The 26,533-nt window shown below is 38.4% G+C and overlaps 1 protein-coding gene across 24 annotated transcripts in view; it reads right to left on the bottom strand.

Moving 5' to 3' along the window:
- Positions 1 to 2,360: 2,360 nt before the first annotated feature.
- Positions 2,361 to 26,533, bottom strand: part of ptprsa (protein tyrosine phosphatase receptor type Sa) — a 216,584-nt gene continuing 192,411 nt past the window's right edge. For all 24 annotated transcript variants that reach the window (XM_058760412.1, XM_058760423.1, XM_058760417.1 and 21 more), the window contains 11 exons: positions 26,231 to 26,354; positions 23,186 to 23,361; positions 21,642 to 21,761; positions 19,633 to 19,787; positions 19,112 to 19,397; positions 14,411 to 14,589; positions 14,193 to 14,319; positions 13,985 to 14,110; positions 11,261 to 11,415; positions 7,051 to 7,186; positions 2,361 to 6,941 (listed from right to left, as the gene is read on the bottom strand). In XM_058760412.1, coding sequence (XP_058616395.1) covers positions 6,873 to 6,941; positions 7,051 to 7,186; positions 11,261 to 11,415; positions 13,985 to 14,110; positions 14,193 to 14,319; positions 14,411 to 14,589; positions 19,112 to 19,397; positions 19,633 to 19,787; positions 21,642 to 21,761; positions 23,186 to 23,361; positions 26,231 to 26,354 — 1,653 coding nt within the window. In that variant the 3' untranslated portion in view covers positions 2,361 to 6,872. The remainder of the gene's footprint in view (positions 6,942 to 7,050; positions 7,187 to 11,260; positions 11,416 to 13,984; positions 14,111 to 14,192; positions 14,320 to 14,410; positions 14,590 to 19,111; positions 19,398 to 19,632; positions 19,788 to 21,641; positions 21,762 to 23,185; positions 23,362 to 26,230; positions 26,355 to 26,533) is intronic.

The following is a 26,533-nucleotide window of genomic DNA, read 5'->3' as shown; positions in this document are numbered from 1 at the left end:
AACGCTCTGTAAGTGCCGTGAAAGTGTTTTGAGAGCATATTTAGTTAAAAGAGCCCAAAAGCTTGGTATAAACGCGCGCGCCGCCCAGTGAAACTGCTCGTGCCGCAGCCAGCCGTCCGTGAACAGTGATTATGAAGGGTTGCGCGCAATCTGTCAAATTGTCTCATTTGCATAATAAAACTCTGAGAGCAGCCACTCTCCTCTCGCCGAGATAAACTGTAAGTGTATTCAAGCGAATTTTCAGAAAGAAGTCATTTGCCTCCTCAAAAAAAGGTCTCGGTTTAAGGTCGCATAAGAATTGGATTAGCATAACAGAAAGCTCAAACCTTCCGGTTTCAGTTACTGAGGTACTTAAAGCAGAATTCAATAACATTTGATCATATGTTTGTAGATATATGCGCTCCAGAAACGCCGCGAAACATCTGTAATGGAGGTGATGGGACTCTGAACTGATTTGTTCGTTTCAGCTTCCAGGCGTAATTAACTCCCTTCTTTGCCAACATCTGCTTTATAACATACAAAACAAACAAGCAAGCAAAACAAACAAACAAACAAATTAACACATATGTCTAACAATTTATCATGTGAACAATTAGCTAACTGTAACTGTCGCTCATTGATTCTTGTGGCGCTTGGGTGCAACCTGCTTTTTCTCACAAAATATGCGAATTTGTACTGTAGGCATAATTAAATATGAGCCAAACACCGTTCATAATTTGTGAAATATTAATGAGTGAATTGATTTCAAACAGAAAACAAGCATAAAGTATTGTATTGTGATTTTGTCAACATTTGTCTGTCTGTTACGTTGCAGCAGCCATTTTGTTTCTGTTGCGTCACTAGTTTAAAACGAGGGAAATTACCCCTAAAAATCCAAAACAATTTCTTTACATTTTGTGTGATGACTTTGACATGGTGGTGAAATAAAATGTAAGCCCAATGACTTACCAAAATCTTTGTTGTTTCTGAACTGCTAGTTGGTGAAAAAGGGAAGTCACATTTTACAAAAAGTAAATTAACAGCGATGAAAAGGGATTTTAAAAAAAAATAAAAAAATGGTGGATACAGTTGGTTTCTGGGGAGTGAGTGCTAATATAACACCCACATTTCTGTAAAACAGAGATAATTTAATGAAATGGTATATGTGTGTTAAAAACATTCTAGTTGATTCTGACTCATATTAAAGCATAAATTAGCAGTTTTCAAAACTAAGACCAGGTAAAACGGTTTAGTTTTTTCCCCACATCTCAAGAGTGCTCTAATAAACCAAAAGAACTCAAATAAACAAATGAAACCATTGTTGTATCAAATGCATTTGAAAGAATACGCTCTTGATTAGATCCGAATACAAGTGCATTGAACAATTTCTAAGCAATTACTCTGAGCAAAACGCATTCTATCTTGTTCATCTCTCAAAGATGATGTCTGGCTCTTTCTGCAGGATTACTTTTCCATGGCGTGATTCAATTGATGTGCCATTTGTAGCTCAGCTCTGCCACAGGCGGCGGACGGTCCAATTTACTTCTTTCTCATTTATTCGAAATTTCCATGGCTTTTGGCCGCTCCGATGCAAACAGCGCTTTGATGAGCTCCTGAGGAACAGTGCTAATGAGTGACGAGAAAAGCAATTATCCCCAGATCTCCTTCACCTTCTCTTTTGCATTGTCTAGAAACATTAGGATTCTTAAGGCTTTTTACCAAGATTTCATGTTGAACACAAACCAACCTGTTCTCTCGTCTTCAGCAGGACGCCGTCATGGACAGTAAATAGCATCAGGTGAATGGTTCAAGCCTCCAGGCGAGCCCACTGGCATTTGTTTAAGATTTGCACCAAATCTACTGACTGTGAGGTGATATTAACATAAACCTTCTTAGAACACCATACTAACTTGGTTGTTTAGATCACTTACTCAACTGACTTCTCAAATGCCATTAATTATGCATATAATTGGGTGTAAAAACAATCAAACAGCTGCTTCCTCCAGTGGTTTATGCACAAATTCGTAGTTAATCTACATGTCATCTATATCCCTGGGTCGCCATGTTAAAATTGCAAGCAACGGGTGGCAAAATGCATCAAGATGAGACGAGATGTTAGATTATGAGCATGTTGAGTTTATGGATGTGTTTACCATTCAGGTATCAGGCCAGATTGTGAAATAATTGATTGTTCTGTTGAGATGCCATGTGCGATGACAGCTGATTGGTCTTCGTATTTGCGGCCGATAAGCAATTTCATTTCGCCATCTGCCTTGACAAACTGAGCTCATGAAATTTTAATGATCCTGTGGAAATCTAATGCTAGACTTAATATTAACCTACATCCATGAATATTTCCAGACCAAATACAAGGCACACCATTTTCAGACAACATTTCTTTAATACAAAGTCAACATATCTACATACACAGTGGTTTCAAACCAATTATTGTGTCCATCAGAAGTAACAGTTTGAAAGCGATAGCACTTGGCCTTCGTACAAAGAGAAACTATTTTCACGTTTGCGTTTGGCTTGTTTCTTTTTTTGTTGGCCGTGGTTTTAATACGTTCACTTTTGTATATTGGTTCTCTGTTGTTTGTAGTCTAATCGATTCACACGGTTGGCTCCCGTTGTCGAACGTCCTTGCATTGAGCAGATGAACAGGACTTCCAAGCACATTTGCCATCGTAGGTTTTGGAGATCAGTCCGACAAGTCCAAGTGTCCTTTGCGGTTTTTTTCCCCTCCCGAGGAAAAGTTCATTAGAAACACACAAAACTCCCAACAGTTTAAAAGGCAGCGCTGGAATTTCCAGATTCCAAGTTCTCTCGTACTTCGTCCCCCAACGTAAAAACAAAATAACAATAAAAGTGAACTAAACATGGCATCAGTAAACTTTTAGAGCTTTGCAATGAACTACTAATTATAAAAATATGAAGTGCAGAGGCAGTGGTGAGAGAAGGGCGTGCATTTAAACTAGCAATGATGACGTGATGCTAATCACCAAATACGCAACCAATTCAAGGCAATTTGCTCTTGCTGTTCATATGGCATTTTATAGGCACTGGGCATTTTATAAGCCCTTCTTCATTCCGATCTAACAACAGAATCACTCAGAATGAGAAAAAAACACAAAATGATTAGTGCTTCAAGGCTCGGTACGAGTAAAAATGGGATTCATTTTTGGGTGAATCTCATAAAACCTTTCCAGAACATTGCTGGGCCATATTTCACTCCAAAATAAAAATAAAACTAAGAAATTACATTTTGCTTGGATAAGTATTTTTTTGACACCAGTAAGATGTTTTGCATTACAACATTTTATTTTCAAGAATTTTCCCAGCAATACTCATTACCATAGTCCCCTCTAGAAAAAAAACAAAAACAATTTTCATTACCATAATACAAAAAAATACACATTACTTTAATGTGGAACTTATTTAAAACAATTTGTTGCACTGATTTCAATAACACTTTGAATCGAAGCAATTTTTAACTAAAATATTACAACAACAACAAAAAAAAACATTTTATGCACAATAATTATAATCACCTCTTGAGTAATGAGAAATACAGTGAATTTTGAGGTGAAAATGTTTAAAAATAGGCTTTATTTTCGTTATGCTTTTTGATTTTGGAGTGAAATCTGACAGACATGTACTAGTGTATTACAAATGTTAAAAAAATAAGAGTGATGCACAAAGTCTTATGGAAAAAGGAGAAAGTTGTGATTTCTCTCACCACTGGACTGCGGGGTGTGTTGGCTAAGATAAGAAAAAAAAAAAGTGAAGAGTTGGGAAAAAACCAACAAATGGATCAGACAAAGAGAGGAATGAAGTGTAGAGAGATAAACAGAGCTGTTAGCGTGAGACAAAGCTTCTTTCAAAACTGTGGAAGGTTTCCATTAGCATAAACATTTTTTTGTTGTTGGTTATCTCAGTTTTGTTCAAAGACAGAAACCTTGTGGGTCAAATTATACAAATACATATAATATATATTTGTTTATTTACAGGCATTATATTCAGGATCATAGTTGATATCTAACAAACGATTGAACATTCGGTGGTTTGAAAAGTAAAAAGACAAATAATGTTTCAAAAAATGAAAGCTTTCACAGATATGGGCTGTAACAAAATTATTTTTCGTTTTTTTTTTTAGTAAAATTTGGAAAGTTTCGATAATTTTTTTTTTTTGTTCAATTCAATATTTAGTAAACCAGTTCTACATCTTTTATAAAAGTAATACTTCAGTTAATACTAGTACTATTGATGAATAACAACAGAATTGTAATCATAATTCAACCTTCATCAGTGGGCAACAGGAAGTCAAAGCTCTCCCTGCAATGATTTATGGGAAATTTCTGCATTTCTGAAAATGCATTTCCCAGACTCTTTAAAAAAAAACCCAAAACAATAAAAAGTCATTCATGATTTCATACACACTTTCATAATTTCATGGTGGTATAAAAATGAAAGCCCGCTTCAAAAACAAAAACAAAAAAGGCTATTCATATGAAGATTTGGATACATCTTTATATTCTGCATTTAAATATAATATATGTGAGTGTGCATGTATACATTCACGTCCCATTCGTCTATGTATACATGCACACAAACACATCTCACGTTACATTTCTACAGTGAAAAAATAGAATGTCTTTTAACATAATATGAGCAAAATGAGCATTATTTTTCTTTGCTAATTAAAAAATGAGTACAGTATCTTTGTTAAAAAAAAAAGTAAAACACTAAACCAAGAAATCAAATGTTTGTTAAGATAATAGTCAAAATAATACAACAATAATGCATTTGATTTTGTTCTATGATGTTACAAGAATAAGGCTTTTTTGGAAATAAGATTACACACGGCTCCTTTCATTCTCTCATCAATCAGAACACTCCAGGTTCAAGCATTCTCCAGTACAGCCAATCAGCTCTGACGGCGGAGTGCAGGCCCCTCCCCTCATATGCATATGAGTGTGTAAAACAGTCCCACCTAAAACAACAGATTCATAAGATAGTTGTACCGCAGTTTCATGGCGCAAACATATGCCCATTTCTTGCTCTTCGTTAGCCAAAATCCACTGAAGAAACACCTCAAAAAGAACCAACAAATGAACGCAAGAAATCCCAAAGTAACCAGGAATGGGTCGTTGATGATGAAAAAAATGCAATTTCATCCTGGGCGACTGTTGGGGCATAAGGAAATGGATTGATCGGTGGGACCAGCACACGTAATTACGCTCTCACACACTTCTGTCCGGTGAATCGGACTCTTCACATGTACACGTACAGCATAATGGAGCAAAAGCAGCATGTTTGGTATCAAGAGCAAAACTAAACCAAAGAAACAGTTGTAAGACAAAAAATCGTTTGAAACGATGGCAATGAACGTTGGTCACTGGGGACATCGAAGTACCGAAAACAAGACATAGCCACGCATCCCCTATCCGGTCTGCCATACATTATGTATGTCAATGGAGAGACCAGTCAATGTATCAGATGAAGTCGCCAAAGAAACTCAAGACTTTGTTAGTGGCTCTTCTCGTCGTAACCTTCAATTGACGCAACAGGTCGAGCTCCCATTGGCTTTCGAGGATGGAAACGGAGCTACAAAGCGCTGAAGAAACTTGAGACTTCGTTGATGGTTCCTCTGGTCCTAATCTCCAGATAACGCAACATTTTACGCTCCCATTGGTTCTTGAGAGGTGGAGATGGATCTACATTGCACCAAAGAAACTCAAGACTTCATTAGTGGATCCTCTGGTCCTAATATCCCATTTACACAACAGGTCGAGCTCCCATTGGCTCTCGAGGATGGAAATGGATCTGCATTGCACCAAAGAAACGTGAGACTTTGTTGGTGGTTCCTCTGGTCCAAATCTCCCAATTACGCAACAGGTTGAGCTCCCATTGGCTCTCGAGGATGGAAATGGAGCTACATTGTGCCAAAGAAACTCGAGACTTCGGTGGTGGATCCTCTGGTCCTAATCTCCAGTTGACAACTTTTCACACTCCCATTGGCTCTCGAGAAGTGAAGATGGAGCTACATTGGCCCGAAATGTTCGCAAGCACGTCCTCGAAAGCACCGAAAAACTGTCCTCACCTCAAGAAACCGATGCGATTAGGTTTCAACCATTTCCTTGAATGCCTCAGCGCCTCAAGACATGTTGAGTTCTGGTTTGGTGACTCCAGTGGTTTCGAGAGGAGGGTGACTTTCTTAAGTGGATGAACGGTTTGCCTCGAATTGCTTCTTAAGTGGCTCCCAATTTTGTCCGAATGGCAACATGTCAAGGAGAGGCTTGGACCCAAGACTTGAGCAGCAAAAGAAGTCTTGTCTGTACTGTTGCGCCAGCTTCTCCATTGAAGACTGCTGTTAGACCGACAGATGACCTTTCAATGGAAACATTTCCATTTTAGTAAACAAAGAAGGATTTTAAACGCCAACCAATTAGGTGCTCATCATTTATACTTTAATTTGTGGTCATGTTGTATCTCACCGACTTTTCCTTCATGTCTTTTTGTAATATGTTCATAGAGTTAGTTTGAAAAGAAACAATGCTTGTCCTCCATGTCAGAACACTTGAGGTAAAGTTAGTGGTCCGACACCTAGATAGTCATTCCCGCCCTACAGCCTGAGCCAAAACGTTTGGTTCCTCCATTACGAGCTTGGGACATAGAAGGGTTTGGGATCCATTTGAGCTTCTCCAGTGTTGCTTGTCCAATTGGGAATACGCATGACGCGCTTCGATTGGTTCCAAAAGACGATTCTTCAAAAAAATTGTATGAATTGTGTATAGTTGTCATTGTTTTGTGTTTTCAAGCAAGTTTTTATGGCTCAGGAGGCTGTTGGGGGGAAGGGGGTTTGTGGGGCAGGGGGGAACAAAAATGGCTTTTTACGTTGCATAGTGATCAAAACTTCCAAGGTATTCCAGAGCTGCCTGATAGCAAAACTGGTACTCGTCCTGTAAAGCGAAACACAAAGGCATCAGCATTCGCTATTACTTCAATTTGCCAACTGTCCAGCTATTAAACAAGACGATCTGCCCTAAAACAGAATCTCTGGACTCTCACCTCTGTTTGCACCATTGCTGGCCGTTGCGTTCTCAGCATTTTGACCGTCTGGAAGATGTCCACCACACCCTCATAGCGCATCCGCTCCAGCACGATGCTTAGCGTGATGAAGACCCCGGTCCGCCCCACACCGGCACTGCATTGAGGAAAACACAAGCTTGTGTTAAAAAGCGCTCTGTGAAACTGAGAACTGATGATGGTGCAGTGGAAAAGGGTTAGTTTGTTAGCATAAATGGTAATATCTTTCTAAAAGGTGATAAATGTAAAATTTGTATTTGAAATGGTATGTTTTCACATGAGGAATTCCAGTGGTAAATGGTTACATTTACTTGAGAAGCAAAATTGCTCAAGGCATTAAGATTTGAATTGTGTTCATTTTGTCTTAAGTACTAATATCTGTATGAAATGGAATATCAACATACTGCTATATTATATTCCTCAGTCTGAAATTAGTATCACATGGCCTCACTATATTGCATCAAGCTAACGTATAAATATTGATTATTGAAAACAAAAATAAAATGCCTGTCAAACCATTTCCCCCACTTTAATCCATTTGTAATAAATTATAAGTTATAAAATATAAATAAATAAAAAAATAACAAATGAATGTGGATTTGAAAATAAAAACTCCTGAGTTTATTCAATTTATAATAAAAAATAAAAGACCATACAAATTAATACAATTTTAAAAGAACAATAAATAAATAAATAAATAAATTTAAGATTCTGAAACTAACTCATAAAATACTACCAGTTGAATCCAATTATCTAAAAACAAAAAAAAACAAAATTTTTTTTAATTTTGGTATTAAAAAAGGTGTAGTAGGTCTAAGAAAATATATCTATAATAAATAATAAATAAAATATAAATTAATAAAAATAATAAAAGAACAATAAATAAACAAACAAACAAAAATGTGGATTTGAAAACAAAAAAATCAAAAGAACATCATTTTCCTGAGTTTAATCAATTTATAATAAAAAAATAAAATCAATACGAATAAATAAAATCTTAAAATAATAAATAAATGAGTAGATTTTAAATTTTAGGGGAAACAGACTTAAAATACTAACAGTTATTTAAACAAATTATGTAAAATAAATAAATAAATGTGATTTTGGTATTAAATATTTGTGCGGTTGGTCTAATAAAATAATAAATTAGGGAGATTTACATAAAAAAATCATGACATTATGTCCATTCATTTGCCACACTGTAAGGGGAAGCTCAAGTGCATTGCATTGTGGGATACAGTTTTCCACACTGTGCACATTATACATACTGCATACTACACTATTTCAAAAACCCTGGCTAGTGTGCTATTCTGAATTCATGCTATAGCCATCTATCTAAACAGCAGTAGAATAAATCAGACTCGTTCAGTTTGAGGAAACGCACATGTGCGCGCTAAGCTCGTCTCGCCGTGACAGCACTTGAAATAGGAGGAGTCTTAAGTCTGATTTTTCAAGGCTGCTTCATAAGCTGCTTTGGCGCCGAGCGATTTCACCAAGCCAACAATAATTGATATGACAACGGGCTTATTTTTCCCTGCGCCTCCACTTGGCAATCGAAAGTGACAAACGGCTCGGGAAAGCGGCCAATGGAGGCCTCTGATTGGCTGAGACAACGAACCAATCACAGCACAGCGTTATAATGACGCAATCTCGCAGGAAGAGTCGGGGAATCTAATGAAAAAGCGTTTCGGAGTCTCACGATGGTGACTGTCAGGAAAACAAAACGCTTTTGACGTTTCTGTCCGTCCATGTTGCCAAAATCCTCCAGAAAGGAGGCTGAAGAAAGGAGAAGAAAGAAAGAAGTGGCTCCGCTCTCAGACTTCAGCCCAAGCGCTGGTTAAATAGATAGACTTTCAAATCTGACAGGCGTGAAGACGCGCTGAATGAGAGGATTTACACTTCCATTCAGTCGACGTAATCATGCAATTAATGACAAAACCATGTGGCTCTATTAGATATGAAATCTGGGGGAGAGATGGATGGAGAGAGAGGAAGATTAAAGAAGGAGTTCAACCAGCGCTGAAAACCGTCAACCCTCGTCAGAGACAAAAGGACCAAATGTAAAGAGTCTTTCCTGCAAAAATCAATTATTCATCCGTTTTTTCAGTCGAAAAACATTCTTAAGACAAAATAAATTCACTTGACAAGCAAATTTGTGTTTTTTAATCAAGTATAAATTTATTTTTCTCATATACTGCAAAACATGATTTTCTTCAGTAATTTTGTAGTTTTCCAGTATAAATATTTAAAAATTCATAAATCAAATTACATTTACTTGAGAAGCAAAATGTTATGTTTTCTGAAGGGGGGTCAATCAAAATTAAGTGAAGCAACACAATAAGATTAATTACTTGAAATACTTTATTCTCTCTCTCTTTATATACATTCATAAATATTTATTGTATTACAATAGATTTATTATCAGTATAATAAATTAGTATAACGATTACTATTAATGTTGTTTTATTGCTATGTATATATATGTATGTAAAATTTTATATAAATAAAATTAGAATTAACACATAAAAACCATTATTAAGTCATAAAAAGCATTATATATATTTCAACCAATTCATTTATATTATTAGTATTAACATAGTATCATTATTATATATAATTATATAAAACTATATTGTTGATATTTTTAATTATACATATATACACACATATATATATATACACACATATATATATATATATATATATATATATATATATAATTTAATAAAAATAGATACGATAAAAATAGATAGATAAATAGAATATATAATCAATAATTAAATATTTAAAGTATTCATTAATATTATTATAGTATTAAGATATGTATTTTATTATTATATATTTATTATTTCAATATATATATAAAATGAAAAAAAAAAAATTAAATGTGTATTTTAAATGATATCTTATGAAGATACAGTATTATATACTAATATATGATATATGATAATGTTACTATAAATAACAGTTTGTTTTTCTGTGTAAGAAAAATATATTTACACTTATACCTCAAACTCAGTTTTGTTTGTCAAATGAATTTATTTTGTTTCCAGTACAAATATCTAAACATTCATAAATCAAATTACATTTACTTGAGAAGCAAGATATTAAGTGCTGTTTTCTGAAGAATTTATCAAAATGAAGTGAGTTTAAGCTTAAAACGAGAACAAATATCTGCCAGTAGAGTCAGAAAAATAAACTTCAAAGGCAAAATTAGATTATTTTTCTAACCCTACTGGCTGATATTTGTTCTTGTTTTAAGAAAAACAACTCACTTCATTTAGATACATTTGTGTGGGAAACAATACTTGCGTCATTTTTGCTTATCAAATAAATGTATCTTGGTTTTAAAATATTTAGATATTTTTACAGGAAAACAAGATGATGCAATGCAGTCAAGCTAAAAAAAAAAAAGACCAAAAACAGCATAAAAAGGTCTCTCTGATGGAGACGCGGTGCCACATGGAGCAGAAGCTGAAGGCCGAGAGACGGAGAGAAAGAAAAGCAAAATAAAGACTTGAAATGGATGGCGAGAGCCTCCTGTCGCTCCATAAACACTCAAAACACGTGTGTGAACCCAAAAATCAGCATCTCGTGAATGATGATATCCTTTAATATAATTTGCATTAGTGCTGAATGACTGAGATACATGAACCCAATGTTATTTGTATAATGCGTCTCCCACACACTGCTAGTTCCAGTTTTGCTTAAAAAAACAAAAAAACAAACAAAAACAAATTGGCTCAGCCTTTATAATAAATGTTGTTTATAACGAATGCTACTTTAATTATCATTGTTATTATTATTATTATTATTATTATTATTATTATTATATTTTTATTTACTTGAATTTTTCATTCCGGTTCTGTTTAAATAAAAAAACATGATTTTTTCAAAAATATTAAAATTTATTTATTTATTTACCAGTACTTCATATTATTTCCGAATGCAATATCAAACTGTGACTTACACAAAAAAACTATGCAACTTATCCATGTTTTTAATATTATTTTAAATAATTTTATTATAAAAATAATAATTAAATTAAAACCTATCGTACATATTCTAAAAAAAAAATATGTTGTAAGAAGACAAGCAGCATGAATGTCTTGCTACTTACAGTATACGTGTATTTATCTATGCGTTTATGGTCTCAAAGCTGAACTGAAAGGGCGATGGGATGTTTCCTCACCTGCAGTGGACAGAAATGGGCCCGTCCTGTCCAAACTGCTCCTTGGTTTTATGCACCTGTCCAATGAAGTCGATGAAGCCCTCTCCTGATTTGGGAACGCCCTGCTCCGGCCAATCGGTGAACTGGAACTGCCGTACGGTCCTGGATTGGCCGTCCTGAGAGACAAACACAAACACTTTCACTCCCACAATCCTTTACTGCACACAACAGCAGCGGATGGATGGCTTCATCTGGACGGAGGCTGACAGCCGTGCCGATACGGGATTTAACAGGCCGGAGTGATTCTGCTGCTAATCGATGGGCTGGAGAAACCTTGACGGATGAAGACGAGAGCGACGGCCAGGACAGAGAAACAAGCGATCGAAGGGAAGCTCAGGCAGAACCAGGCACAATTAAAGCCAAAGAGGCCAGAAATATTCACTCATCCCTACAGTCAGAGTCCGACGGGTCAAACACACTTAATCACAGTCTAACGCCGGGCTTTCCGGATCACAGCCGTTACACAGCAGACAAAAAAAAAAAAAAAAACTCTACATTTCTATTTCCTAATGCTGGTGATTCTTTTTAGTTTGCTTGTGTTAAGAGATCAAAACACACAGTTCGATTAATATAAAATAAAAACGTAATTATTAATGGGTTTATCAATTCATGTATATTTTTATATTTGTTTTATGTTTAATAATTTTAAATATTAACATAATTTTAAATACAAATTTTATATATAATAATTAATATTAATTTATAATATTTAATATATAATTATACATATATTATACATATATTATACATATATACATACACATACATACACACAGCATATACACACAAACAAACAAACACTTTATATATAAATTAATAAATATAAGCAGGTAAACAATGCCTCATTACCAGTATTATTACCATGATATTGAATAAAATATCATTATAACAATATTTTATATAAAATATTATAGTAACAACAATATTGTATTATTAATAATAATAATTATTATTATTTTAATTCATAACAAATATTATTCCATGTGCTCATTAAAACATAAACCAATTATTTTTAACTATGCAACTTTACTCTGCAATAATATTAATTGTTTATTACATTTTAATTATATAAAATACAGTATGTGATTTCCAAAATTGAATTGAAATTGCACACTTTACACTTTTTATATACAAGTTAATGAAAGCAGGTAAACAATGCCTTTTTAGAATAAATGAATGAAATATAATTTTATTAATTAATATTATTATTCATAATACTAATTAATACTAATACTATATTATTAATACTAAAAATATTATATAATATTATTAATAATATTTAATTATATATGTAATTATTATAATATTTGTTAAAAATAAGTATTCTTTCTTGTGTTCATTAAAACACAGACCAACTATGTAACTTTGCAACAATAGCTTTAGTCAAAGTTATGCTTCTTCTAATTGAGTAATTTCAAAACAAATACATAAATACCAACATATATAATAAATATTGTCTATATATCCTCTCGACAGCGCTTGATGTGCCGAGTCTTTATTGGTCTGCATTTGATTAACTGCAAACAGCAGTTTGTTTTTGCCGCAACATAAGAAGGGTGAAAGAAAACGAGGCGTAAAAGAGATGGGACTGAACTCGGCGCACACACTACAGGCCGAGCGATGTGTGTCCAATCGTGTGATTAAATACGTGACTTGTTCGCTGCCAAAGCGAGCGCGGCGGCATCCCATCATGTCTCGGTCCAGGCCCCGCCTCCTCTGGTCGGCTCTGATTAAAGCTCTCTTTGATTCTCGCTGCAGTCTGATTACTGGAGAGCCAGCCTGGATGATTCAATCACAATTAAAGTGCTCGGCTGGAGTGAGTGACGCTCGGGATGCTCATTTTGTCTTGGGCCCGTCCGCTCGCGTTTGTACGCCGGCAGTCAGAGTGTTTCGCTTTAGCGGTTTGCTGGAAAGGCCACTCGACTGAGTGAAGTGACTGAAGCTCGAGTCGTTAAGTGAGCGGTTCTGCTAGCGGTCGCTCACTTGATGGGATATTCAGGCATTTCTAGAGTAGACCTACTGCTGAGACTCATGGGAAACACGATAATAAGATTTTGGCTCAGAATAGATACAGAACAAAATTGAATTGCGTAATTTTTACCCAACACACTTTGTAATTGATGTAATCTGCAATAATGTGTATCCGAAGGCATGGTATTGCCTTGTTTTTATGGCATAATTTATAATTTTGGTGTAATTGATAATACCATGACATTCTTTGCAATAAGTACCATGGCATATAAATGTGGTAATCACTCAATACTATGGTATACAGGAAAATACCATGGCATTTTTTCCCTAATGATGCCAAGAAAACATGATATTCTTTGAAGAAAACATGGTATTTCTTTGAGATGCCTTGGATTACCAGGGTAGGTAAAATGGTAATGTTTAATACCACAATAAAGTACTACAGTATTTAGATGATTTCATACATGGTACCATGGGGATACTGTGTTTTTGGATACATCCCATGTTAATACCACAATAATCTTGGAAATACCTTGGAGATACTTTATGGTAGCCCATTGTATTTCCAATAAATGTCTGAAATAACACGGTAGTACCATTTTCGTAAGAAAACCATGAAGTACCTTGAGGTACCATGTAAAAGCCTTACAAATGGTATATGAACATAGTAATCATTCAGTACCCAATACAATTTTGTTGCATTTCAGGACTCACCCGAGCATCCGTCACTTTGAACTCTCTGAGGATGTACTGCGGCATGTTGTACTCCGCCATGGGATCCACCACAAAGTACTGATATCTAGCAGAGCGCTCTGCCGGCCAGTACTGGTGACACTTTTCCTGTGAAAACACACGAAAACATGATTAAATGACATGATCTGGAAGCTGAAAGCCATTGGATTTAAAGAAGAGGGACACTCACTCGTCCCATCTCCCTCAGTTTGGTCAGCATCACCACAATGGTGGAGTTGTTCTCCCACAACATCCTCCAGAAGTCTTCAGTGGTCTCCGCTAATGGGCCTTGTGTGGCTATATAAGCCCTCTGTTGTCTACAGCAAAGAGAAAATGAGTCCCTGTGAATTAAGGTATTTAAATTGGCAAAATTAACAACTTCGGGTTGCTTTCTCACTGTTGCAGTACCTGTATCCGTCAATGAAGCTGGCGTTGATATAGTCGGACCCCTCCAGCCCTCTGATGGGCTGCAGGCACACTCGAGTGGTCTCATAGGGCATGATGTTGACCAGTCGGTTTTTAAATTTGTTGCATGGCAGATTGGCACTTATGAATCTGGACGTGTGGGCTTTGGAGTTCGCCAAACGCTGTGGAAAGAGAAAGATGATCGATAAATCCAAGTCAACCTCTAAAACTCCAAACATTTACAGCTTAAAGGATTGGTTTAATTGCAGAATAAAAATTTCCTCATAATTTATTCACCCCTATGTCATCCAAGATGGTCATGATTTTCTTTCTTTCTTCAGTTGTAAATACATTTTTGAGGAAAACATTTCAGGATTTTTCTCCACATAAGGGGCTTTTGCACTGCGTAGTTCTAGCCAGCAGTAGCTCCGGCGCTCCCGTCCTCCGCTCACAGAATTCATCTGATATGTTGCCTTTTCTATATAAACACTGGTTGTGCCGCTGTTTTCATTGTGTGTGTGTGTAGAGCTGCATACACTATTTTTCTTAAATACGCCGGTATTGCCGCCGTTCATATGCTTTTCATGATAGCCAACATTTCGGTTCCGCATGCAATGCATTTCGCAGTCACTGGACGTGTATGGGTTGATAATGTAAAACTCCGGACAAGTTCTTGCGCGCACCCGTTTTTAACTCGTCTTGACTGTCGTACAGTCTGACATTAATGACAACAGAGATCCCATAGTGTGACATGATCATCATGTTCGTACAGTCTGACAAGTACAATCCTAAAGGACTAATAAAAAAAACAAACAAAAACAAAACAAACAAAAAAAATCAGCCAATCAGCATACACTTACTTCACTGATAGTCCTGAACTGTATAGAACTGTTTTAGACCCTACTCTGAAGTAGGAGCTAATTTAGTTCCTCCAAACGGAGTTCCTAGAACTAAAACCGTTCCTAGTTCCTGCGGTGCAAACACGCCAAAAAATGGGTAGTTCCACAATTAGTTCAGGTACTATGAAAAGGTTCCTGCGGTGCAAAAGGCCCTATAGTGGATTTCAATGGCGGCCAACGGGTTGAAGGTCCAAACTGCAGGTTCACTGCAGCTTCAAAGGGCTCTACATGATCCCAGCCGGGCCCAGTCTTATCTAGTGAAATGATCTGTCATTTTCTTTAAAAAAATAAACATTTATATACTTTTTAACCACAAATGCTCGTCTTGAACTAGCTCGACCTCATGCATTACGTAATCATGCACGTGTGAAGTAGGCGGAAGTACTGACCGAGTCTTTACAAAGTGAAGATGTAAAGAAAGTCAAACACCCTTAAAAACAAAAAGGTAAAACAATGTTGGATGATTTTGAAATTAGAGGAGAAAATAGCTGTGTTTTCCATTACCCTTCAAATTTCGCAAAATAAAATTGCGAATTGAAAATACGACTAATGGAAAAGCGTCAGTTTCACATAAACTCCCGTATATTGCAAAAAAGTTTTTACGCTCACATGAGGCGGTTTTTCAGGCAATTTGAAAACTGCAATGGAAACAGTTTTTTTTGTAAAAATCACATGATCATTCTTTAATGTACTATAACCTCCAAGAAACACCTCAACGTGGCTGCTCTCAAGTATAAGGGGCTTTCCTTGCCATTAATGCTTGGTTGGATGACCCCTTATTTATCTGCAGCACATTACGGCTCCGACACGGCCACTCTAGTCAATGCTTGTGTTTATACCAGCAGCGCCGTGGTACGTAAGCATCCCAGAAGCAGCCCTCTGCACTGCTTTTCTAAAGATACACGCATTTCGTCTCCTTCACTTAAAAATAATGGTAGTGCGGTGGCTGCGATATATGTAAACCTACCAACATCCGTCGGCATGACTTATCGCGAGAGGAAAAAATGATGTTTCAGTCGCATAACATTGGTTAATGGAAATGCCATCACTTGGCAATAGTTTTTTATCGACATTTATAAAATATTGCAAAAGTTTTGCGCAAATCTGTAATGGAAACACACCTAGTGAGATGAAGTTTACCCTAACTTTTTGAACCGAAGTACAAAAACGAAGAACTAACCGTGCGTGACCTATATGGAGAAAAATCCAGGAATGTTTTCCTCAAAACCTTAATTCCTTAATTTCTTTTCGACTGAAGAAAGAAAGCCATGAATATCTTGGATGACATGGGGGTGAGTAAATAATCAGGACATTTTTATTCTGGAAATGAACTAATCCTTTAAATAGAGTTTACTTTGGATATTTAGGCTTGAAGGACATTACTTGCTGCATGGGAATCTCAGACAGTCGTTTAACCGTTCTGACCCTTTATTTTTGGTGTAATGCCTCTATTTTTTCTCAGTCTCAGACCATTTATAAATGGGCGAGACTGGGTGACCCAGTTTACGTGCGCTTGCAGGAAACCTGTCAATGCTTGTTGCTGTTATAATTACCAAAACCCCCATTTTTCGTCCATCAGGTGGCATGAAACCCTGCTCTGAAACAATTGGAAAGTCGTGAAACTTTGGCGGCAATTGGCGAAATGGGTCACTGTCACTTTTAGGAAGCCACTTTGTATTCATACTCTGACTGGACGGCACCATTTTGTACGCACACATACACCTCGTACTTTTGTGTCATGATCCAAATTAGAGCTTGTAACCATCAATTAACATCAACCGAGCCACAGTACCCGTAATTCTTCTCCGTTTTCTAGGTCAGTTGTCTGGAAGCATTGTCTCTTTTTAACTGGACGAGCCTGGCACATCTAGAAACTGTGCCGCACTTTCTCTCTTCTGTTCCGCCAGGTAATGCCTTCACCCGGTTATAAATCCATTCAGTTCCCGCTCCAGGCCTAGTCTTTTTTTCTCTTTCTTTCAGAAGCAGCCACTGGCTGTTTGTCTTTCCTTTGAGTCTTTGAGTAGCTTTCAAAGAGGGACCTGGAAGGGCATGAGGCATTCCGGTGGGAAGCGCCAGCTATGAACCGAGCTGTTGAAATAATAAGCACGCGCACACACACACTTTGGCTGGTTTAGCGGGCTGGGGTAGAGTTTAGAAGAGGTTTGTGACATGGTTAGCCCTGTAGGCACCTTATTAGCACTAGCACTCTCATTGTGTTGGGAAAAATTCTATCCCCCATGCTAACCATGTAAATATGACAAATAAAAGTCATAAATCATGTGTTAGTTTATAATTTCTGATTATATAACAGAAGCTCTAAATGGTCAAGAAAACCTTTTCTGTTTTTTTACGTTTACCGTTTTTTTTTTTTCAGTGAGCTCTTTAGCTAACTAGTTAGCTGACTAGTTTTGCATGATCTGATTTACAAACCTAGCACACCACTAACTGATTAGTCTGCCATCTTATCATACCTCTAGCTGATTAGCTTGAAAGCTTAGCACGTCGCAATTTGATTTTCTGGCTAGAATTGATGCTTTGCTTTATTTTCTTGCTACATTGATGCTACTTCATATTTTTGCTCACAAGGAACCATTTCAGACCAATTTGCAAACCAATTTAGACATTTTGCTATCTAGGATGATCTCTTTAAAGGAACTCATTCAGTCATGAATTGGACATTGTTAGCTGTGCTTTAGCTAGACCAGATGCACAACCAAAGCCACTAGAAGGCAAGCATGCAACCTTTTGCCAAAAAAGTGTAATGGATAATGCTAATGGAAAGGAGACCAGAGGCCATTTTTTTGAATGGATGTCAATGGAGGAGAGGCTTCTGAATAAACAGCTTTTTAGAGGAAACGTCTTATTTAATGAATTGACAGCCTATCTGCTAATCTTCAACATGTTTTACACAAAACAATACTTTTGGATTAAACTATTTTTAGAGTTTACCACGAAAATAATGTTGTTTTATAAGTGAAGTCACTGACTTTCTGCGACAGGTGGGCTTCAGCTTACGGACACTTCACATTCATTCCTATGGTATCCGTAAACGACGATTGAGTGTCGCATAACTCTAACTGAAATTCAGCAACGTCAAGGAAGTAATGGGATTGGTTATCACAGCACATGTGATCTAAATTAGCCGTTACGCTTTCTCCAATAGTAAGTAATATAGACCCTCTCATCTCCCTATAGTAAGACAATCTCGGGCAAAACTTGATTTCTAAAATAGCACATTTTACAATGCTACTCAATAAAAGAGCTTTACTACGACAATTTTTAAAAATAGAAATGCTACTGGGTCCCATCGTTAAACTAATTGGTTTGCCACCTCGCTAATGCTTCCAAAGCTTCTCCCTGAGTTGGTGAGGATCACTTTGTTCCAGGCTAAAGAGCAAAAAAAACTGGAAAGGAGTAAATATTTTCAAGGTCTTGGAGGCCAGAAACCTGCAGGAGTGTTTCACTCGCCAAATGGAACCCACAATCCCTCTCTGCTCATTAGCAAGCACATTGCTTCTCCTCAACATCCATCTTCATCGGGTGTTAATTACCCTTCCCACAATCCCTCTCTGACTGTCATCAACTTTCGGTCGTCTCTGTCACAACTAGAGTTTCACATCTGTGTCTACAGTAACAAAACATACCGCCAAGAGGTGTCGATTGTTACTAGAGGTTCTATCTGGCACTTTCGATTATCTTGTGCCCTCCAGAACAACATTTCCCAGAGTATCTGACGAGATGCAATTAGAGATGACTAGTTGCACATAATAAACATGTTCCTACTTTTCTTATGTCTTGTGGTTACCTTAAACTCCAGCTCCATGCCACTAACGTGCTCTCCGGTCTCCACCTGCGCCAGCTTCTGGATGTAGGAGAAGAGGCTTCGTGCCGCCACCTCTGTATTCCCGCATGCGACAGCCTCCAGGAGGGCATCGTGGATGAAGCTGTACTGGTCTTCCGTCTGCACCATGTAGTTCCTCTGGGAGCGCATGAGGGTCACGTGACCGTAGATGTCCACCGTCTTCTCGTGCTTGATGCGCTCCAGCATGGCGTCAATCACGATGAAGCAGCCTGTGCGGCCCACACCAGCACTGAAAACACACAAGTCAGAGATGAATGTTGCAGGACAGTTTTGTTTTTTGATTCGTTAAAAACGAATTTTCATGTCCTGTCAGCTGTTACATTGTGCTTGCCTGGGCTTCTTTACTAAGAACCAAAGGCCAGCTTTAGGGAACCATGCCAAACTTGACTGCAGCTTTGAATGACGAGACTTCCTAACTGTTTCTAGGCTTCGAGAGCCTTGACAAGTAGGAACTGGGTTCAGACCTGCAGTGGGCGATGATGGGGCCGGCGTCCAGTGGATTGCAGGTCTTCACCCTCCTGAGGAAGGCCAGGAAAGGAGTGGGGTACTCAGGAACGCCATGGTCCGGCCAGGCGGTGAACTGGAACTGTCGAACCTCTCGCTTTTCACTGGAACCATTCTGAAACAAGAGCTGACGCTAAGTTGCATGAATGCACAGTAATAAATCTTACCGGTGATAAATCTAGCCCTTGTTCTAGCAATACATGACTTAATCATGTAAGCATGAGATCATGGAGTTGTCTAGTAGTTCAAGGACCTTACATGTCAGTGTCATAAACATGCTATGTTCGGGAATCGCCTTGTGTCACCGAAATGTCTTCTACAGTGTATTTCAACAAAACAAGGCAGCCAGGAACATGTCTGCCGCAGAGGAGATTTCGTTAAGAAGAGGGAGAGACATCAGTGTCCTGCTAGTTCTAGCTGCTAGCCTTTATTTCTCATCCTGGACGTCTTTAAAGGGAGGTTTTGCATTTCAATGTCGCTGCTGTTCCAACAGAGGCTCCCTTTGAATAAATGAATAAATAAACGATGTAATTAAGAGCAAACTGGCCCAGTTTTGCCAGATACTTTTTTTTCTCTCTGGCTGTCTTCTGCAGGCTGTTTCTCTGCAGTGGATGGGCTTGTGCAGGATTGTTTTTAAGAATTCATGACTCTGGGTTGACTGTGTGTGTGCGACTGCAGGATATGCGCACACATAAATACACTTCACTGTTCCAGCAAGTATGTGTGTAAGGGTTGTAAGCAAACTCTGATTATTCAAGCCTAGCAATGCAACACAACAACTGTGGTGCAACAAAAACACACCCCATTTGTATTCGAAGATGTCCCTCCAGTTAAAAAAAAAAAAAAAAAAAATTAATACGAAGACCATCAAAATGCTAGACAATTTAATTGCTCATTCATAGCTCAGGAGATCTCTTCTGAAACTAGTGGATTACTGGGACAAATCTGAGAAGATCCAATTACTCTCTGTGCTGTCTAGGAGAATCAATTGAGATATTGAAGAGATCTCATTTCTCTTTCCTGGGGGTTTAAACGAAAGCTTCATCCCGTAACCATAAGCACGCTCTTCATGCTCCGTACGACAGTCTCTCTTTAATCAATGCTTCTGTTCGTGTCTTACGGGCGCCCTTCACTACAGTAAAAGCTCAATCCATTTTAATTCACATTACGGTCTGACCGTGCAACTGGCTGACCCCTCTCTATATCTCTCCCTCGCTCCCAACCACTTCATGTTTACTTGACCGCTGCGCCGTCTGGGATGCCAATTTTGCATGGAGTCATTTTGCTCTGGCCACTTAGCTAAGTGCCTCTCTTTGGCAGGCGCAGCATTAAAAGATGATGGATGTGGAACGAGGAGATTATAAAAACATGCGCGTGTGTTGGTGTACGCTGTCGAGATGAGAACACTGGGAGGGTTTCGGAAAAACGCTCCCTTTTGCTATCATCCCAGTTTGCGTATGTCTGTAGGAGCCTGAAAGCGAAACTGTGTAATGTGTCTGCTCTAGGGTCCACAGGGAAATAAGAGGCCCATGCACAATGGTCAACTCTTGAAAACATCTAAAGCAAAGTGTTCCTAGGAAAGGGAGTACATTTTATATCAGAAACACTCATTGTGGACTGAGGTGTTCAATCCTGCTCCTGAAGAGCCAAGGTCTTGTAGAATTTTCCTGGTAGTTTCTAACAATCCTGAAGACCTTCAGTTCACCCAAAAATGAAAATGACCCCATGATTTCCTCACCCTCGAACAATCCTAGGTGTATATGAATTTGGCTTATCCAAATTTCATAATTGGCCGATATTTTGAAGCCCAAAAAAAGTTAATCTATCGATCATAAAAAATACTCCACACGGCTCAGGGGGTTAATAAAGGCCTTCTGAAGTGAATTGATGCATTTGTATAAAAAAAATATCCATATTTAAAACTTTATCGTGAGAACCAAGTTTGCATGCAAGGAAACAAAAATCTTACCTTGTGTAGAGAGAAGGTGCGTACGCAGAAAGTGGCAAGTTCGATGGTGTCCAGGAGCGTCACTTGGATCATACCGTAGGTCTCCGTCCCTCTACTCGGCCAGTACTGGTCACACTTTATCTGCAGAGGGTGAGGGAACGTTAACAAACCTTATGTCTTTCATGTGGGTTTAGCTGTCTTTTTTGGAGGTCGTTGACTCCGATCTCTCTATGCAAATACCTCCCGAATTTCAGTGTGCTGAGGAATTACGGTGCCATTGAACTAAATCTCACCAAGATTGAATCAAATAATCATCTGGGAGCCTTTTTCAAAGACACTAAATTACTTCTTGACATGAGAAGTTAGACTCCTCTAACAGTCTCCGAACTGATTCACAAATAACGACTCAGTCCTGGGGGTTCACACCTGGAATCTCAAACCCTTCCCGTCTACCCACGTCACATCAATTACCCAGGCATAATGTTTTTCTTCCCTCCTCCAACACCTGGCACATTGACAGACCCCTGGCCCGCTGTAAAGATGCACTCAATACGGAGCATGGCGAGCAGTCAGGCCGCCCCCCGTGCCCTGATGCGATGTGACAGCTCGCTGCTTCAAAAATGTGCAGGTTTAATGCGTTCTTTGCGCTTATGCTGCAGATTGACTCTCTCACTCTGATCGCATCTGACAGAGCTCTAATACGCCATGTGGCGCCCGCTAAGATGGTGAGAGAGAGTGAGAGGGGGTGTCCTGAGATATTGAAGGAGTTTGCTGAGCCTGACAGTCTAGGGTGTGACGGAATCGTCTTCGATGAACTTCCAGACGTCACGGCTGAGGGAGTTTTCAAGATGAGGGATTCTTGACTTCCTCTTTCTGTCTCGCTCTCCTTTTTTTGTGGTAAATGGGCCGAACTGCCCCCCGATAGAGCCGAGAGATGATTCCCGGTTGTTATCGGAGAGCCCCTTTCCTTATTTCCCTCCATTTTTCTCCATCCTTTTTGCTCATCCACTCAACCGGCAATGGCATTTCAACTGGAATAATGTCAATTTGTTCAGTATGAAGCTCAGTCTTTTTAACAAGGCTAAAAGAGACGGCCTATTATCTTCTTAGGGACTATTAGCTCCCTTCCACAACCTAGTGAGCTGCCTAGCTAGACAGTATTTTAAGACATCACCGGCACGCTCCAGATGTTAAGGTTGTTTCAAAATGAAAGATACCTCCTTTTAGCAAAACTGAAATTCTGAATAGGTTTTTCTGTGGAGAAGACAATCCCAGAATGCACTGCAAACCATTTCATTCAATAGTTACCTAGTTAAAACTGGACAACTTTACCAAATATTTATTTGTACTGCACATTTTTTATGCTTGAGAGGATCACGTTGTTAGCTTAGCAACATGCTAATTCAATATGTAATTCAATATGCGCGACACCTATGTATAGAACTCCAGATTAATCCATTATAAGGCTCCATTTCGGATAGTTTGCTACCTTGCGAGGGAGCAAGACAGCTTATTAGTTTTTAAACAGAGCTAATAAGAGCTACACTCTTTTTGTTTAGCCTCACCCTTGACTTCTCTTCCAGTCTGGTCATCATGACCACGGTGGCAGCTCGTTGCTCCCACACCATCCTCCAGAAGTCTCCGAAGGTCTCCGGCAGCGGTCCCTGCGTGGCTATGTATGCATTCTGCTTCCTGTAGCCATCGATGTAGTTAGCATTGATGTAGTCGCTGCCTGTGATACCTTGAAACAAAGTAAGGTTGGTAACTGTGAGAGTTAGAGCCGGAGTGACAGAGATGTTAATTTTTCAAGGGACGTATCATGAAAAGCAGGATTTTGACTGACACCATTCACATTTATAAATCGACATGCATTGTGTAAAACAGTCCTCAAGGCACATGCAAAATTCTTGTAAAAATACATTTCAGTTCTTTTTGGTGCAAGAAAACGTGACTAAGGTTACTTGTCGACTTCAAAAGTGTGGTTTAATACCCCTGTTTCTAGACAGTTCCAAAATGGCTGACGATGTTGCTGTGTGAGTCTCTTAACTTGTGAAAAACTTGCAGCTCCAATAACATGATATACAGTCACAGTCTGGTAAGAGGCTATTGCAGAGCTTGTGACAGATATCCATCACAGAAAATAATCCCCATGAAAGAAAAGCCATCGAGCCCCTTCGCAGCTTTTTCTCACTTCCTTCCAGCTTTTTCAGCCCTGTCTAGCTCTCTGAGGGCCGGCCAACAGCATCCACTGCAGCTGATTTAGGACCAGATGCTATACGATGGAATTAGGCTGGACTAGGAGTAAATCAGCGAGCAGAACCCACGCCGGACCCCGTCTCGCTCTCTTTCTGCCATCGCTCTGGGCGGCCCGCAGTAAATCTCCCATAAAGCAGCCAAACATTCTCCCGCCTAAGCTCAGGATCCGTAAGGCGGCAGGAACAGAAGTAAAGCCCTTGTGTGCCACTGCTAGAGGTAACGATCTCGCGGTCTAGGTCTTGAGACCTCTCAAAACCACATAAATATGGCCTTGGCCTTCGAAATTGGAATCTTCTTCGAAATTGGGGTCTTTAGGGTTAGCTCTGGGTCTGGATCTAGACCTTAAAGGTATTTAGTTTTGGTCTAAGTAACAACATGTAATTCTCAATTATCATAATAATAGAGGTGATTAAACAAGGCAGTTACAGGAAGTGAAAAAGAAATGTATTGATGAATTACACTTAATATATATTAATTATTTTAAAGACGATTTACATGATTTTTAAAAATAATTTAAAGTCCTTTACATATATTGTATATATATATATATATATATATATATATATATAAAATTTATTTCTGTGATGCAATGCTGAATTTTCATCAGCCATCACTCCAGTCTTCAGTGTCACATGATCGTTCAGAAATCATTATAATATGCTGACTTATTACCAGTGTTGACACTGTTACTGTTATGGCTTAATATTTTTTTGGAACCAGTGATACTTTTTTCTTTCATTCTTTGATGAATAAAAAGTAAAAAAAGAACAGCATTTATTGAAAATAGAAGTCTTTACTATCACTTTTTATCCATTTAGCATATCCTTATTAGTATTAATTTCTTGAAAAAAATGTACTGACTCATAAATTGTTACATACACTATTACTCAGTAAATTTTAATTTTGAATAAATGCTGTTCTTTTTAACTTTTTATTTCTTAAAGAAAAAAGTATCAAGGGTTCCAAAAAATATTAAGCAGCAGAACTGTTTCCAACATTGATTATAAATCAGCATATTAGAATGATTTCTAAAGGATCATGTGACACTGAAGGCTGGGTAATGATGCTGAAAAATACGGCTTTACATGTTATTCTCCTTCAAAATAAGTCTAGAGTAAATCTAATATAATTTCATCATCCACCACACATCTAAATACCTCTCTCGACAAACTGTCATTCGTGTGTACGTAGCACAAACAGCGAGGGACAAATTATGCAACAAAGTTCAACACTTAAGGTTAGGGGTTTGTTCAAATCCCCAGTAGGAGCAAGCACCATTAATTCTTTGAAACAAGTCACTTGTAATTACACTCGGGGTCCGCGCTCACTTCAGACCTCTGGCAAATAACCTATGAGAGGCATATTTAATTGTACAGTTTATCCAACACAAAAGCTTCAATCACAAACACAGGCCCGTGGTGCTAAATTGTTGTTTTCATGCTGTAACAACGAACAATGAAACACTTGGCCGTGCTCATTTTCTAGCCCCCGCTACGTTGGAGAAAAAGGCAAAATTAGCAATCGGGGGAAAAAAGAATGCCATTAAAAGCCTCTTCCCCGTCTCACAAAGCGATCGCGGGAGTGTTTCGCTTTAGTCATAGCTAAGTGAACAGAGCACGGCTGCCTGCACGAATTGTTCCACCGCTGTGTCTAATGGCGAAATCACTGCACTGTAAAATGGAAATTTCGAACTTGATTAATTTATGCATTTATGGGCGCTGTCTTTGTGATGATTCTGTTACGCCGCGTTATTGCTCATCTAAATTGGGTCGTGGTGAACTGTGGCAAAAATCAAGGTGACTCGACGACGAGGAAGGGAACCTGGGGGGGGGGGGGCATAAATGTAAGCAGCATTGAGAATTGACAGTCGGCTTTGGATGGAAAAAAAGATGGGCGTTTTACCAACATTACAGCAGAATCTCTGCCGATTTTCCACTGTTCCTTCCAAAAGCTTGACAGCTTCTATACCTCAACCAAAGGCACTCTGGGATACGGCGGTGCACTATACCATTCAAGTTCAATTTCAGCTGCTTGTGAATTATCGGACTCTTGTTTCCTGTACGTGCGCGAGCAGACGATAAAATTGCGTGGGAAGGGAAGAAAACCAATTGATTTATACGGATAAACACTATAAAAACACATAATAAAGACATAAAAATGGATGGTGATCTCCCAAATGCACATCCTAGATCTATCAGGTTCTTTGGAAGGATTTTAGGACCTTGCACTGAAATAAATTTCTCAAATAAACAGCCAGACACATCTGTGGGCGACAACAAAGTTCAGTCATTCTGGAACCTTCAGATGCAGTGCTTTTCTTTGAAAGAATCAGTGTGTGCGCAGTTCTGCCCGACCTTCGATGGGTGCCAGGATTACGCGGGAGTGGTCGTAGGCGATGACGTTGGCGTAGCGGTTCTTGGGTTTGTTGACCTCCAGGTTGGAATGCTCCCAGGTGAACTGCTGACCCGGATCGATGGACTGTGGAAAGAGAAAACGGAGTGAAACAACCCTCAGGGCTTTTCCCAATCCCTCAGCATTGCTGGCACGAATACTAATGCGAGAAGTGAGTGAGTTTGCATCCGCTAGAACATCAGAAGAAGGTGGAGAAATAGAAGAGAGTTCAACACTCAGAAAAGCAGGGTTGAGTGAGGCCACGG

The sequence above is a fragment of the Onychostoma macrolepis genome, chromosome 22 (genome assembly GCF_012432095.1).
Source record: "Onychostoma macrolepis isolate SWU-2019 chromosome 22, ASM1243209v1, whole genome shotgun sequence".
Lineage (NCBI taxonomy): Eukaryota > Metazoa > Chordata > Actinopteri > Cypriniformes > Cyprinidae > Onychostoma > Onychostoma macrolepis.
The sequence above is the reverse complement of the archived record's forward strand: the minus strand, read 5'-3'. Positions and strand labels throughout refer to the sequence as shown.